Source organism: Pinus tabuliformis, chromosome 2_2, assembly GCF_031772625.1.
Source record: "Pinus tabuliformis cultivar Carrire ecotype Pingquan chromosome 2_2, CPIR1, whole genome shotgun sequence".
Lineage (NCBI taxonomy): Eukaryota > Viridiplantae > Streptophyta > Pinopsida > Pinales > Pinaceae > Pinus > Pinus tabuliformis.
Window position 1 is genome coordinate 885,608,431 of NC_142300.1, and position 17,504 is coordinate 885,625,934.

Below are 17,504 nucleotides of genomic sequence, written 5' to 3' on the forward strand. Positions count from 1 at the left end.
ATGCATATTGCATATACACGTCGATGGAAATGAACTAAAATGTGTTGAACTCCATAAAATATTTTTAACACCTCCTTCATGGTATTTAAATATTATTGAATTTACTTCTTGCAACTAGGCTTGAAATAAAAGCCAATTATTTCACTTCCAAAAGGAAAAATATATAAATCATGAAATTTATGAACATTCCGTAAAAAACAAGATTAATTTATTTCCTGCAAACATAGCTGAAATCTTACACTTTCTTTCAAAAATAGAAGAAAATCCTTATCACCAAAAAAAATCACAAGATAGGATGCACAAGAAAGAAAAACATTGAAAGATGGGTTTGCATTGACACTTGAAAACAAAATAGGGAAATTTCAAAAAGAGTCCAATTGTCTAAGAAAGGAAATGCTTCTAAATTTGTTTAAATAAATAATAAGCTAGAAATTAAACATTGAAACTATAAGTTTGAATCAAGAGCTATGTGGCTGATATATTTGAATTCTTTTCATCTTATTGATTTCAAAAAATAGGGGAAGTGAGTAACGATATTAGAGGAATAAGTAGTTGCATATTTAAGAAGAAAAAACAGAATTTAGTTAAGCCATGTGAGAAAATTAGTCTTTGATAAACAATCTCTGCAACTTGTAATGAGGATCAAGCTAAAAAATGAATCGCCACCATTGTTCTTTGGGCCCAGATATAATTAGTTGGATCTTGAGAATCAATGCTCCTCATCACACCTCAAAATTACATTGAACGATATCTCTCCTTTCCTTATTAAAATGATATGCATTAATATGAATCTGTTATTTTAAACCATTTGTAATAAACTCATAACTATATTGAAATGTCAATTAAAAACAATTTCACATGTAAGATTCCCAAAGGAAAAATGGACACGACTCTCCTTTCGTTATTAAAATGAGATGCATTAATATGAATATGTTACTTTAAACCATTTGGAATAGACTCATAACTATATTGAAATGTCAATTAAAAACAAGTGCACTTGCAAGATTCCTAAAGGACAAATGGACACAAGGGAGAGAAAGTACATTTTTGAGAAAGTGATACTTTCCTTTAGTATAAGGTGTACCTTTCCTCTAACATTGTCCTTCCTCCTACATGAAGATAATATAGAGGAGGAGATTGGGATACATGGCGACATGTTAAAAGTAGAGGAAGAAGTTTGGCTACATAACAACATCTTAAAAGTAAGTTTAAGACAAAGAGTTTCATATTAGTTGGTACACCGTTTCCTATGTATGTACATGTTTTTAGTGACTTATTAGTTAGTCGTTTAAATATATAGTAAATATATTACAAATTTACACATTATTATAGAGAGAATCTAAAAACAAAAAATAGATAAGGTGAGAAATATATAAAGATGATATAAAAACTAAATAATGTAATTTTGGTCTCTCTTTGTGCCCCATCTTGATTCCACATTCTCCAACATATCTTATATGTTGGTTAGTACACCCTTGAGATGATGGTAGTGAAACCTAATTTCTCATATATGTCAATTATAGAAGTGAAAATAATGGTAAGAATTCTTGTTTAACATACGCTTCAAGTTTAGGAATGTTAAAGCATTGGTCATAGAACAACTACCATGCAATGAATGTTTTTGGGTTGTTGTTGATCTGTTAATATTAAATTTGTTTATTTGGCTTCAAGATTTGTGTTGTTAGAGTATTGGCCACATGAAAACTTCTATGAAATGAAGCCTTTTCAGTTTTTTATTATTATTTAACATTATATTTGTTTATTTTCCTACAATTTTATTGTGTACTAACATGCCTTCTTAGAGGGAATTTAATGAGATTAACCAAAAGGAAAAAAATATGGATATAAGAAAAACTAGGATCTTTGAACCAAACACACAAAGTCCCTAAAAATATTTTTCAAGATTAAGTGACATAAAAATATGGGACCTTGAGGCCTTTCAAGAATAAACAAACAAAAAAATGGGACTTTGACTTGTTGTTACACTTGAATCTTAGCAGTTGCATTTTCAACGAGACATAAGTGATTGTTATCGCATGTAGCACATAATTTAGGGTACTAGAAGGTGATGGGGCTTCATTATAGGACTAGATAAGAGTAGATATATAAGTGGTAGGAACACTAGCATGAATTGACACAACTTGATATTTAAGTGATAAGCCATAATGACCCTCCAATTCACATTGTTTCCTTATACATTTGTCCTATCCATGAATAACATCCAATATGTATAAATCTTGGTTGATGATCTAATCCATGGATTTAGGCAAGAAATCCAACAATCTTATCCATATGAAAACCAAAATGTTTTTTAATCTTAATATTGAAGATAAATATAGGATTTATGGATGTCAGTGTGCTTAGTGGCATGATCGACAATTAACCCTTATTTCCTTATAGAAAAGTGTTGAACGACTTATATAGAAGATGAAAGCCCTTACAAATTAGTTGTTTATTGATTTGAATGCGGGTATAAAATTTTAAATATGGCAATTTTTGCAACAAAATTATACATGGCATTATGGAAAATATCCATTGATAGCTTAGTATTCGATATAGTCCAAACTTGATAAACATGACGAAATATCTAATTTTAAGGATTGGTATTCTCATGGTAAGTATAAGCTTCATTGAATAGTGAAGGAATCTCATTAGGCATGGAAGTACTAATAATGATTTTAGTCTTAGGTATATGGAGAGTCATGGGAGTAACAATTAGAGGATTTGAGGCCCTAGATTGGGTTGAAAATCACATTAATTTTTTATGACGAAAAATATTTATCTCATCATTGAAAATCAATGTAGTGTAGCATGTGTTTTCCATGTTATTATTGTGAAAACTAATTTTTTATTGTTTTCTTTGTGTTAATTTTTTATTTGAGAATCAATATTGGGTATTAATTAAAATTGGAATTTTATTTCTCCACCATCTATAATCAATCTAATTTTGATTCTTTCTGATTTTATTATATTTATTTTATCATACCTATTTTATGTAGTTCGCATCATGCTACTCTAAATTATTATAAATCATAAGATTTGTTTCTTTCTGATTTCAACTCTATCATCAATCTTATTCAAATTAATATTATATTTTCACCTCTTTTCCCCTTCATATATTTTATAGATGATCATGGTATTTTCATTACAATTATGTATTTTCACAATTTCATTCTTACATAGACCTTTTAATAATGATCTTTAAGAAGCTAAGCATGAAGGGGAACATACCATTGTTCAAGAATGGAATGGAGGTGAAAGGGTAAGGTGGGGAGTGTTATGTATGAAGGGGATATGGAGAACTACCTCTGAAAGTCACCTAATAATACAACCCGGCAATTTGATATGACATTATATGAGAAAATTGTTTTGCGAAGTATGAAAAGACAAAGGAATACAATAGAGGATTATGAAGTGTAATTAAGTCCCACATTGATAAGCACCATTGTTACCACTAACTAAAGCCATAACATCATCCACTTACATTAATGGAGTCATGGTACACCATCCAATAGTTGCATTCTAGTATCCGAGAACTAAGAAGACATGTGATACATCATAGTTGAGCCTGGATGAGTGTTTGAGAAGAAAAATGAGTGAGTGTTTTGGATGAGTGAAGATCATATGTAAGTAAAGAAATTCCAAATATTTCAATAGCATACACCCTTTGGGGTGGCTCTTCAAGAAGTTACCCCTCGGGAGGTAATATATATCACTTGATATCCTTCCCTATAATGAATAAGCTTCTATATATAGAACTATAAACACAAGAAAATCAAATATGACTCAACATATACACATTAGGATCGGATATGCATTTAAGAATTCCATGTGCACATAAATAAATATTCCGCTCAAGGGAGAAAATATCTCAAATAAAGAGGAGACATCTTTTTAAATTGATGTTGGATGAGGAATAATTTAATGAATAGTGCATTCTAAACTAGGATGTTAATGGTGTCTCACTAAATTCTTATTCATGTTTGGGATCTATTTACTCATACTTGCTACTGAATTTGAAGGATGCTCAATATGTGTTGCAATATGAAACTTAGAATATAAAATGATGTTTGATATGAAACTTAGAATATAAAATGATTTTTGGAATTTGTGCACTATTAGAGTTTGATATTTATTTTTGATGAAATTAACCAAACTAATTAAACATTTTGGATTATATTCCTAGGCATTACAACATGAGACCATTTGTTAAGACATTTTCCCAAGGGCATTGATTTGTAAACTGCCATTATTATTCAACTGGGGAAGTTAACCACAATAGATCTTGAAATATTCCATCATTCCATCAAAATATATATTTATTTTTCATCATTCTACCATAATCTATGACATTTGTAGTATATATATATATATATATATATATATATATATATATATATATATATATATATTATTCATTTTATTGAATTTGTTTTTTATAGGGATCAAAAAACCCATTAAACATAGTTGAAAAATGAACATTATGCATAGAAGTTTCTTATTATCCTAATCTATGAAAAGTAGTGATTACTTATGTGCTATACAATATTGCGAAGAAAAAAATCCTCTAAAGGAAAAGGAATGTACCTGGAAGGACAAAAAAAAATGAAGCATTTTATATTGCACTAGTAGAAGGCTTAGGAACAACTAGGGAGTATTGATCCAATGGAATTGTAGTCTTCACCAATTCTAAACTTGTTCTCAACTAGTTGAAATGCGTGTACCAAGTAAAAATGGACAAGTTAAAACAACTACATAGAGAAGAAAAAATTATTGCTAGTCAATTTTAATCATTTAGCATAAGTCATTGTTCAAATGGGTGACTATGGAGATCTATGTTTTCAATGTATTTTTTTTATATATATCCATATGATCATGTTTCTATTCAAAGTGATAGGACCATACAGGTTTACCAAAATGTTTGTTGATAGTTTATACCAACAAGATGAACTTCATGCCAAGATTCGTTTTAAATGTGTCACTCATAATCATTTGAGGAGGCATTGGTCCACTCCCATACTATTTTCCACTGTAAAAATATTTCTACACTAATGAAATTATTGAATTTTAGAGATTGCAAGTTTTCTAAGATCAGTTATTCTGTTATAAGTGATATGGGTCTCTTATATACCTTTGGGTTTCTAACTACAGTGCTCGATTGGACCTTCATAGTGATAACTAAAGAGAATCAACCATATCCTATTTAGGAAAGTATATCCTAGACTTGAATGTGAAACTTCAACACAACATCCACTTTGTAAACCAACATCAACAATCAATTGGATGTTTGGAATGATAAGTCGATGGAAAATTTTAAGGGATGAATGTCTCATGAATGATACTCATCACACTTGTAAATCTTCTCATGATAATTAACCTAATATGATGCACATATTGGCAAAGGTAGCATTGAATTCTCAACTAACCTCAAAATTTTAGATCTCGGGACCCCATAATTTTTTTAAATGAACCTTAATAAATATACTATGGCAGAAGCTTAGTATGTAACAATAACAACAAGGGGTTGCACTCACGAGCTCTGCAACTTAGGGTTTCTGAGCAACCCTGCAACGGCGCAGTCTGAATTTCTCTACCACCGCCCTATGTCCGCCCTCCTCTCTAAAGCAGAAAATCACTGACATTGTCAGCTCGGCAATGGAGTACCCTCGGGGGGGGGCTTCAAAGCCTTCCCTGTCGACCGTAAAGGAGCCCCCATCGAAGAACACGACAGAGCCGATGGGTCCAGAGTATGAGGACTCGAATAATAGAGATATCCATATGCAAGAGACGACAAAAGCCTCTACAGAACAGTCAGACAAATGCAGTGAAGAACAAGAAGAAAAGCAAGGGCAACAGACACCGCCCAAAGTCACCTCAGCAACATGCAAACCCATAGCAGCTGAAAGACCCAAAATAGAACTCCCCAGCCATAGAATCAATGAACACATCCAGTTCATGAGGGACCATGCGCTCATTGGAAAATTTATTGGATTCTGGCCGACTGAAAAAGCTCTGCAAGGATGGATCTCTGCCAAATGGAAACCCAAGGGATAGGTCACCCTGCAGCTAGGACCAAAAGGGTTCTTCACAGCAATATTCATCTGCATCGAAGATCGGAACAGGGTCATGGATGAAGGTCCCTACTTCTTCAACTCAGCTGGTTTGTACTTAAGGTCCTGGGTAGAGAGATTTAACCCTGACAAGGAGGATCTCAGCTGGGCACCAGTATGGATAAGGATGTACTCGCTCCCATCGGAATATTGGGACGAAGAATCGCTCAGAGACATAGGCAAGGGGCTGGGGGAGTTTATAAAAATCGCTGAAGAAACGAAGCTGCGTAGATACACATCATATGCTCGTATTTGTGTCTTCATGCGCCTGGATAAAGCCCTCCCGGATTCGGTAAGTCTCTTCCATGATGACTATGAATGGATACAGCCTTTGGATTTTGAACATGTTCCCTTTCGTTGTCGTAAGTGTCATGCCCATGGGCATCTGTTCCGAGATTGTCCTCTAAATGCCAAGCCCCAAGCCGCTGACCCCTCAGACAAATCGGCCCAGGATGGCTTCACCAAAGTTGTCCATCGCAAGAGATCGCATAAAAGACCTACCACTGGGAAGAAGCCCCAGCAGAACGCAGCCTCCATTCCCTCCACAAGCAACAGCTTTGAGGTTCTTGCCAAATCTTCTGAAGACAGTCCTCAGATCTCTCAGCCAAGCCTTCCGCTGATCATCCCATCCTCATCCCACCCGCCTTCTGGTTCCTCTCCCAACCCCTTGCCCCGAAAAGAGAATCCTAGAACTCCTGAGGCAGCCCGCAAGGATCTTGATCGAAAACTTAATGAGATGGATGTTGACGGACTCCCCGACCAACTTCCGCCCCTAGCACTTACCTCTGCAGAAAGCAGTCAGATGCAACACATGGATGAAGAACCGGAAAGCATAGATCTGCGAGGACTTGACATCTTCGAGCTTGAGCAAGCTTGTAAAAAGAAAGACTACGACAAGATTCAAGAGCACCAGCTCAGTACACTGGAAGTCATTATCTCAAGGGCTTACCAGCAACATCAACTAGGCATACAGCCAGGTAGTCAGTGGGATGGAAGCTTCCTTCCTAAAGACTCCAAAAAACGCGGAAGAAAGACAGATCTTCAAAGAACTATTGCAATAGGGAAAATCCTGGTAGACTCAGGCAGATATGCTAAGCTGACTAAGTACTACAAATCCACCACCAATAGTGAACCATGAAGCTCACCTCATGGAACATAAGAGGGCTCAACAGCCCCGGGAAACTCAGGATGATAAAAAACATGATAAAACAGGAGCAGCCCCAAATTTTCTTCTTGCAGGAAACGAAATGCAATAGCAACACTCTGGGCAACATTCTTTCCAAAGCATGGCCGGGTTGTCATTCGGTTGCGGTGGATGCTTCGGGGGCCTCTGGAGGACTAGCTATTGCTTGGAACACACAAGCTATAACGCTTTCAGACTTTCATGCTTCCCATCACATCATTCAGGCTACTTTTCATATAATTGGCACCAACATTCATGGCCATCTTACAAATGTTTACTTCCCACAGGAGACAGGAAACAAAATTGCTCTTCTAGATACAATACAAGCGCTTAATCTCAATAGAAACCATCCACTGTGGATCATTGGCGGCGACTTCAATATGATCACCAAGTTGGAGGAAAAGCGGGGAGGACGCGCTAAGCTGGACCTGGAAAATAACCACTTTAAAGAATTCATCCAAAATAACCTGCTAATTGATCTGCAATTTTGCAATGGAATGCACACATGGAGCAATCGCAGGGCGGGAAAACATCAAATTGCATCCAAACTAGACAGATATCTCATCTCTGACAATGCAGTGCATCTGGGGGGCGACATCACGACATCAATTCTTCCATTTGCAGGCTCTGACCATTGGCCTATCGCCATCCAATGGCAAAGACCAGGAAACTCGATCAGGCGTCCATTCCGATTCGAAGCGTTTTGGCTCACACACCCCGCTTTCAAAGACTTCATCAATTCCACTTGGAACAATTTCCCTGCGCCTGAAGGTTCAAAAATGTTCCAGTTTCAACAGAAACTCAAATTCCTGAAATCCCGAATCAAACAATGGAATCAAGAGATTTTTGGCAACATATTCCAGGCTCAACAAGATCTTAACAAAGATATGAAAGATCTCCAACAACAAATTATTATAGAGGGATACAAGGAAGGGATTTTGGAGCAAGAGAAGCACATTCACAATCAACTGGAGGAGAGAAGCCGGCAGGAAGAAATCCTCTGGAAGCAAAAATCAAGGATTCGATGGCTGAAAGAAGGAGAAAGGAACACTAAATACTTCCATAGAACAACAATTCAGAGAAGAATGCACAATACCATCTCCTTTATTCAAAAGCCAGAAGGAGAAAGAGTGGAAAACCATGCAGAGATCGAACAGGAGTTCATCAATCACTTCCAGGAAGTCCATCAGGAACCCCAGATTGATAGACAGCCTGCCATAGAAAGGATCACTCAAAACGTGCCGAAAATTGTCACAGAAGAACACAACCAACTCCTTCTGTGACCAGTCATGCCTCAGGAGGTGGATTTGGCCATGAAACAGCTCAAGGAGGGCAAAGCCCCTGGTCCGGATGGATTCACCACTACTTTCTTCCACACCTTCTGGGACCTAATAAAAGAAGAAGTATGGCAAGTGGTGGAGGAGTCGCGGTCCTTTCATTGGCTTTTGCCCTCCCTAAACTCAACTTTCATCGCCCTCATACCGAAAGAAGAGAACATCAGCACTCCGGACAAATTTCGACCAATTGCGCTTTGCAACGTCATTTACAAGGTGATATCCAAAGTCATTGCCAACAGGTTGAAGCCGCTTCTGCCCTTGCTCATATCGCCTGAACAAGCTGGATACGTAGAAGGAAGACAAATTTTGGATGGCATCATCCTCACGCATGAAATCATACACTCCCTCAAGCACTCCAAACAGGCAGGTATGATTCTTAAGATTGATCTTTCCAAAGCCTTTGATAAGTTGAGTTGGTCTTATATTCAAGAAATGTTAACAGCCTTTGGTTTCTCCCCAATGTGGATTCGCTGGATTCTGAGTTTAATCTCAACTACTTTCTTCTCCATACTCATAAATGGCATACCCTCTCGTCCTTTCAATCCTTCCAGAGGCATTAGATAGGGGGACCCCCTCTCCCCTTTTCTGTTTGTTCTAATGGCAGAAGGTTTGGGATGCCATATCAAGCAAGCCCTCATCTCCCAGCGCCTCAAAGGTTTATCCATTCACAATTCTCCAGCCATTACTCATCAACAGTTCATTGATGACAACATGCTTTTTGGGTACCCCTCTGTTCAGGAAGCCTCCCTTTTCAAATCCCTTCATGACTTCTCTGAAGCTTCAGGAATGAATGTAAACACGGCCAAATCACAAATTTTCTTCTATCACACTCCCCCTATCATTCAATATGCCATTGCTCGAATTCTGGGCTTCTCCATAGCCTCCCTTCCTTCCAAATACCTTGGAGCCCCCCTCATAGACTCTGCCATCAAGCACGCCTCTTGGCATATGCTCCTTGAAAAACTTGAATCTCGCCTCTCCTTATGGACGCATAGAACCTTGAACATTGCCAGTAGATTAGTGCTCATCAAAGTTGTGCTTCAGGCAATGCCTCTCTACCTCTTCTCAATCCTGGCAGCGCCTAAATGCATCCTCAAAAAAATCAAAGCTCTACAGCGCAATTTTCTCTGGGGCGCAACAGGCACAAATCGCAAATGGGCCTTGGTAAAATGGACCACTGCATGCAAGCCAAAAGAACAAGGGGGAATAGGTCTGCGAGACCCCAGTCATAGCAACGCAATCATGGGCGCAAAAATATGGTGGCAATGGCTCTCTGATCCCACTAAGCCATGGGCAGCAATATGGACAGCGAAATATGCCAACCATAGACCATCGGAGGAGCTCATAAGATTCATTCCGAATGATAAAGGATCACTAATATGGAACGCTGCTAAACAACATTATCTGCTGATCCAACAACATAGTTTCTGGGAAATAAAAAATGGCAGCACTGCCAGATTCTGGACGGATGCCTGGAACCAACTTCCAAAGCTTAGCGGCCTCCTAAGTCAGCCTCCTAGCCAAGATTGGGAAGAGCAACAAAAGGTATCCGTCCAGCAACAGTGGAATCCGGAGACAGAACAGGGATACAGACAATGGAAGCGGATTGACAGGCTGATCAGGAACGCAGATGACCAGATTAAGGAGGTCTTGGAAAGGGAGCTACTAAATCGACGCATCAGATCTTCAGAAGGCAGGGATATATTAAGATGGGGATACACCCCCAGAGGTTCATTTACTACCAAAGAGGCTTACAACATTGTGAGCAAAGACACAACGCCTCTGGATCCTATCTGGAACAGAATATGGACACAGGGTACTTGGCCCAAAGTTTCTCTCTTCCTCTGGCTTGTTGGGCACAGGAAAATACTCACATGGGACAATCTCAGAAAAAAAAACTATCATGGGCCCTCTAGGTGTCCCAATTGTAATTCTCAGGAGGAAACGCTACAACATCTCCTGGACTCTTGCACTCTTGCCAATCAAATGTGGGAGAAAGCTAGCTTCCGATGCCAAAAAAGATGCAGAGGATCCGAAGACATCATCAATTCCATTCGTCATTGGCCTCAGCATCCATATAAAAGCAAGCTTCTTAACCACCTATGGAATTTGATTCCCGGCCTCCTTCTATGGACAATTTGGAAAGAACGGAACAAACGCATATTCAAAGATCAAAGCACTCCATCAGAAATCCTCTGGAGCAACTTCTGCATCAATCTTAAAGAGACCTTGGCGCTCCAAACTTGGAACCCAGATGATTTCCCCTCCCATGCAAAAGAGAAAGCCATATGGGAAAACTGGAACATTCAACTCCCACAAGGTACTCACAATCTCAGACATCCAGAAGGCAACGGCAAAAGCAAGCACCCATGGACCCCCCCTCCAAAGCACACTTTCAAACTCAACTTTGACGGGGCTTCAAAGGGCAACCCTAGGAAGGCTGGATTCGGAGGTATATTCAGAGATCATGAGGGCTCGCCCCTCCTAATATATTATGGAAACATTGGCTGGGACACCAACAACTCGGCTGAACTAGAGGGACTCTGGCAAGGACTCCTCCTATCTCAACGACATGGCTTCCAACCACTGGAAATCGAAGGTGACTCCCTATTACTCATCACCATGGTCAATCAACTACTCAATGGGGCTCATGCGCAGAAAATAGCCAACAGCTGGAGACTCGAAGACAGATTGAATGCAATTGAACAATGGCTTCAAAACAATCGGGCCATCATCTGCAACCATGTTAAACGGGAAGGCAACAAGGTCGCTGATCTTTTAGCCAACCTGGGGGTGGAAAATGGACATACTCTGATCACTGGAGCTCTGGACATAATTCAAAATCATGATCAAGAACGGGAATGCAAAATTTTGGTCCAACAGGATGCAAATACCCCGGATGCGGGTGTTTAAATAGCTATCACCTGGGATGGGACAGAGGTGGCGCGAGGAGGCACGACACCTGCCCACCCAGTACAGCATAATGAATAAACTCATAAATGATAGCTCTTGGAATATGGTTCACGCAGAGTTCATCTGCTCGCTGTCAAACGGTTCTGAAACTCCATCCCTGTCCGGCACCCTGGTTTATGCGCCCGCACGCTCCGGCTCGGCTCAATTCATTGCAGCAGTTATGATGGATGAATCTCGATGCCTGAAGGCGATTGATATTTTAAGGTTCAGTTATGAGATGCAGGGGAAGCAAATTGCATCGATTCACTTGCAGAACCATCCAAAGTCTGGACGGAGCTCGGATGTCTGCATCACTTTTGTGGGTCTCATCCTCCCTGCTGCTTCTGGTGGTTTGAACGGGGAGGCGGCTCTGAATCCGAGCTCCAGACCTATAGTAGAGCTTCCTCCATCTTCCTGTTGTTTTTTAACCCAGGCTCCAGGCTTGCGAACTATCGTATTCCTGATTTCCGTGGGCCTGGTCTTTGCTGTTTCGATTTCCGTTGGTTTGGTCATCATTGCTGCCCCGCCTCGCTCCCATACTGCTGCTTCGGTTGTCCCAATGCCTCGCCATCGCCATCGCATGAGGTCTCGACGAGGTCAGCTCAGGCGGGTGCCTTCCAGCCCGTCCACCGAGTCGCCTTCCCCTTCAAGCGATTTCTCTGTTGGGCATTATCCACGCACTCGAAGTGGAAGAGGGCGCCCCTCGTATGGCTCTGCGCTCTTCACCTTTTGCAGCGCTCTGAACCGTCCAAGGATCACCGCGCACATCTCGGTGGTATTTCATGAGGAAGCCCAAGAGGGAGAGCCTAGTTCTCACCAGGAAGGCCCAGGATCTGTTCCTATTCCGGCTTCGAGCATCCAGTTGGGGATTGGTAGCGCGTCTTTGCAGGTTCCTGCTGATCCAGCTAGCAGCGCTCCGACTGTGGTAATGGAGCCGGCCGACCCTGGTCCATCCAACCCAGCAGCTGCTCTGGAAGAGGACGTGCCTGAGGCAGGTTGGTGCCGGATTGTTGAAGAACCTCCTGATGTTTAGCTTGCTTATTGTTTATCATGATAGCTCGACTGGCGACTCATACTACTGGGCATGTTTTGGTTCAAACGGGTATATGGAATTTCAGCTCTTTTTTGAATTTTGTAAACTCAGTAAACGGTCCAAGACTGAGCTCCCTGAAATGGGGCAGCCTCATTCTATGTTTATCTTGACATCTTGGCCTCTCTTCAGGGCAATGTTTTGACTTCGGTCTCGCTGTAATTTTACTCTCTTTATGTTAATAGATTAATCTTATTCAAAAAAATATAAATAAATAAATAAATATACTATGGTCTATTTGATTTTTTTCTTTTACACCTAATTGATGATTATGATTATATGGATAGAATGTTTGATAAAAGATGTGCCTAACAAGCTTTCCTTCAACAAAATTTTCTTTGTTTTGAGTAAATTTGCTTTTAATGTTTTTCTTGTATTTTATTGCATCTTATGTTATAGTTGTAACCAATAATACATAAGCAGTTGTAAAATCTATAGTGAAATCAATGATGAGATGTATATGCATCATTGCATATCCAATGACAACACAAACATCATGTATGGATGACAGGCAATGTCATGCAATCAACATCATGGATTCATGGCAAGGAGAAGTTTCAATTGGATTTCATATTGTTTGGAATAGAAAACACTTTGGATTCTCACCCAACAACTATTATTGATTCATAATTATAAAATGATTTCTTTATCCAAATATAGTAATCCAAATTACATGAAGCTACTCCAAATGCAAGAGCATGAAGTAATCTAATAAGAAAAGAGAGATACATGAAGCTCAATGAACAAATACAACATGCTAGGTTGGAAATTGGTGTTTGGATAAATTGTATAAACTCCATGACCACTAAAAATTAGAGTAAGGGAAGTCTATAAGTACATCTGTAAAGTACAACTCCATTTTATTTTTTTTATAACTTTTTTCACAATCAAAATATTTTATAAGAATTTGATAATAAGAGATTTATTTTGAGGAAGAATTCGAGGAATTGGTGCCGAGAGCTGTCGATAATGGCAATGAAAACCCTAGCTATCGCTGTGGAGGATGTGGTAACCGGTTGGGTTGCGCTGCGTGAAACAGGAGTTTGTGAGCAGGAACCTTCGTCGGCCGTGAAGGAAAAACAATTCAGATGCGAGAGGAAAAGGCCGTGGGGGAGTTTCGTGGCGGAAATCAGAGGTCCCCTGAAGAAAACCAGAGTATGGCTCGGCTTTTTTGTCACTGCCGAAGAAGCTGCCCTAGTTTATGAAAATGCTGCCCGGAATCTCCATGGCACCAAGACGAAGACCATTTTTGGCCTCTCCCCACTGCATGACGGTAAGCCCCTGTTCATCAAAAGCGTCTCTGCTCAGATACGAGTCCCTCTAACGCGGCCTGGTTTGTGTATCAAGCAAGCGCTGGGCGATCCAGTTCTTAGACAACGCATGGAGGATGCACGGCAAGTGTTTGACGAAATACCCCTGGCAGCTAATGCAATCTTCCACATGCAGCAGCGGTGTTGCCAGGATCTGGAGCAGGCTCTACAGTCCCGAAATTTCATTGTTTCAACTTTGAATCCTCATGCAGGCAGCCATGATTCTATTCATCTCCAGGGTGGATTACTGACCTCTAGATCTGGCCTGGATCTATCCGATCCGGACAAGGAAAAGCCAAAATCCAGGAGATATAGGACCTCTCTCGGAGACGGAGTTGGATGGCTCAGATCTGACAAGAACCGAGCCACCCCAGAATGCCAAATCTGGGTTTCAAGTTTTTGTGAAGACGCCAAAAGGAACCACAAACGTGGTCTGGACCTCTGACAGCGATAGGGTTTCAGATCTAAAGAACAATATCGCCGAACAGACTGGCTACCCGGCTGAGGAACAACATCTGGTGAATGAGGGCAGATCGATGCAGGAATGCAGAACCATGCAAGGATACAACATCAAGTCAGGTTCCACAATCATTCTCAATATGAGATTACGAGGAGGAGCCGAAAATGCTGGAACTAGCTCGCAAAGCAATGGGTCATTTAAGGAAGCAGTGAAGGGCAAAGGAAAAAAGCCCACAGCCGTCACGGAACCTCCAGGCCAGTACATTGTAGACCAAATGCCGGAGAGCCCAGCTATCTCCATCGAAATACCAGAGGTAAAAAGTATATATTCAGATCTACAAAAAAATGCAGTTATTTGCAGATTTAACGGATTTTGGCCTAGAACTGATGCACTGTATCAATGGATTCACTCGGTTTGGACAAAAAATTGCCAAATCTACCTATACCCCAAAGGTTTTTTTATAGTATGTTTTGAAACAGAGGAAGAAAAGGAAACAGTTCTCAACCAAGGGCCATGGTTCTGGGGTAGTGCTGGACTCTTTATTACCCCTTGGTTTCCTGATTTTGATGCTAACACCATGGTGGTATCAAGGATGCCAGTATGGGTGAGGATGCATAATCTTCCATTACATTTTTGGCATTCAAAGGTTCTAATAACAATCAGAAATACCTTGGGGAGAATGTTAAAGATAGACGCAGAGAGACACATAAAAGGAATATTTACTTTTGCCAGAATATGTGTCGAGGTAGATCTTAGTCGAGGACTACCTGAGAGCATCATTTTAAACTTCAATAATACACAGTGGAAACAACCTCTAGACTATGAAAATACAGCTTTCAGATGCCGGGGATGTCAACAAACAGGTCACTTGTACAAGGCATGTCCAAGCCTCAACAAGAGCAAGCAACAACAAAGGAAGCCGAAAGGATGGCAGGATATAGACGCTGCATGGAAGAAGGTAACTACAACAAAGAAAGAATAACAAACTACAGCAAAGGATAAAAATCAGGACAATAAGGACAAGGAGATTAATGAGGAAAAGGAACAAGAGACCCAGATGGAAATAAACGGAAACAAACGAAGCCACAGTCCTGAAGGATCAGATTCGGATAAGGAGCAACCAATGAGTACGATGGAAAACCAGCTAGCCGTTATTGACTCCCCTCCCATCATGGATGGTTGGCGAAAAGTGGAGAAGAAGAAGGGTAGGAAGACTTAGGCCAGCTGGGTTTCCTTTTTTGCTGCTTTCCGGAAAAGCGGAGCAGCTCATTCTTTTTTCTGTTTTTAGGCAGTGTTGTACATTGCGGGCTGTATGATCATTTTTCACACAGCCAAATTGAATGCTTTATGCATCTGCTTGTAACTTTTTATCTTAATAAAAAGTTCGCTTTTTTTCTTTGGAAAAAAAAAACTCCATTTTTTTTATTAGCCAAATTAAAAAAATATGAATTCAATAAAAGTATATTCATTAGACTATATCACAAAAAGAAAGGGAATAATATATAAATAATTTTATAAATATACAAAAATCTACTACAAAATTTTAGCCAATAATAATATTTTTATCAATAAAAAAAATATAATTTATTGACAGTATAAATGCTTGCTTATGCAATTTTTCCGAAAACTTTTTCAAATAAAAAAATATACAATTTATAATATTAAAAAAAATTATAAAGGATCTTAAATTTTTTTTGGAGGATCTGCTCTCCCTATTTAATATGCAGCCATGATCTGACTCCTCAACTTGTCCTGACGATGAACCACACTAGTTGGTTCGAAACGCGTCGACAAAAGTTTTCTACATGTGATTTACGCCGAAATTCTTCTTATAATTGTTATGGATCACAGAAGCCTCAATTCAACAAATATATAATTTATAATATTAAAAAAAAAAAAAAAAAAAAATCTTTTTTAAATATATAAATTTTATTTATAAAACAAAATAAAACTTTCCATTGAATAATCTTTCTTATTCGTTAGATACTCTTATTCGTTAGATACTCTCCATGTGACTTTTCAATTCTTTTACAATTTGTTGTTTATTTATGTCCTTAAAAATAGTGCCTATCATATTACATTGACTATGTATAAAGTTTTTCCTTCTCGCTTCTTATTTTACTAAGACTTTTAAACATTAATATATATATTTTATTTATAAGATAAAATGAAAATTATAAATTTTATTTATAAAACAAAATAAAACTTTTGACCATTTAATCATTTTTATTATCTAAATGCTCTCTAGATGATTTTTTAATTTTTTTTTACAATTTGTTGGTTTAATTTCTCTATATCATATTATTTTTAATCATTTTTATTCTTTCAATACTTTTCATGCGACTTTTTGATTTTTTTCCATTTATTAATTATATAGATAAACTTATATTTTTTAAATTTAAATATATATATATATATATATATATATAAAATTGCATAAAGATTGAAACCGCACAACAAAAACAAGCACTCACTCTCACGAACTTCGGAAGGTAAACAGCAAAATTCACCACACAAGTAGATTTGAACTCGCAACCGAGCACTCCAATTTCAAAAACTTTGACAATAAGCCACGAAACTCTAGTCAAGTAGCGGGATTCGTCGTGCAAATGGATTCGAACTCACGGCCACGGCTGTCATTTTCCCGGACTTTGACGTTGACCAAGGTAACTCTGGTCAGCAGCTTGCGCCAACTGAGAGTTTGTACACGTTGTTCAAAGTGTTAAAAGGCTGAAAAATGATATACATTTTGAACTATTTATAGATATTTTAGTTTGTTACATTTATTTTATTATAAGTGTAATAAGAGTTAATTATTATTAGCACAATTATATTAATAAATGTGGTTGATATGTCCGCATTGGGTAGTTCAAGTGGCAATGGCCGTGGAAATGAAGTCTCACCGAACCGGAGATCTTGGGTTCGATTCTTGTGCTACCCTCCCTGGAAATGGGGTGAATAACGGACATGTAAAAACTTGAAAATGAGAAGGTCCCACCTAAGCTTACAAAAAAAAAAAAAATGTGGTTGATATAAGTTTCAATAGACATATATATTGATCA

At 38.8% G+C, this 17,504-nt stretch overlaps 1 protein-coding gene across 1 annotated transcript; it reads left to right on the top strand.

Moving 5' to 3' along the window:
• The first annotated feature begins 7,244 nt into the window (after positions 1–7,244).
• On the top strand, positions 7,245–8,576 carry LOC149195861 (uncharacterized). Its single transcript, XM_089408045.1, has one exon. The coding sequence runs from the start codon at positions 7,245–7,247 to the stop codon at positions 8,574–8,576; it is 1,332 nt and encodes a 443-aa protein (XP_089264171.1).
• Positions 8,577–17,504: the final 8,928 nt, after the last annotated feature.

Coding starts and splice junctions, on each gene's coding strand:
- LOC149195861 (XM_089408045.1), top strand. CDS start 7,245: ATGAAGCTCACCTCATGGAACATAAGAGGGCTCAACAGCCCCGGGAAA.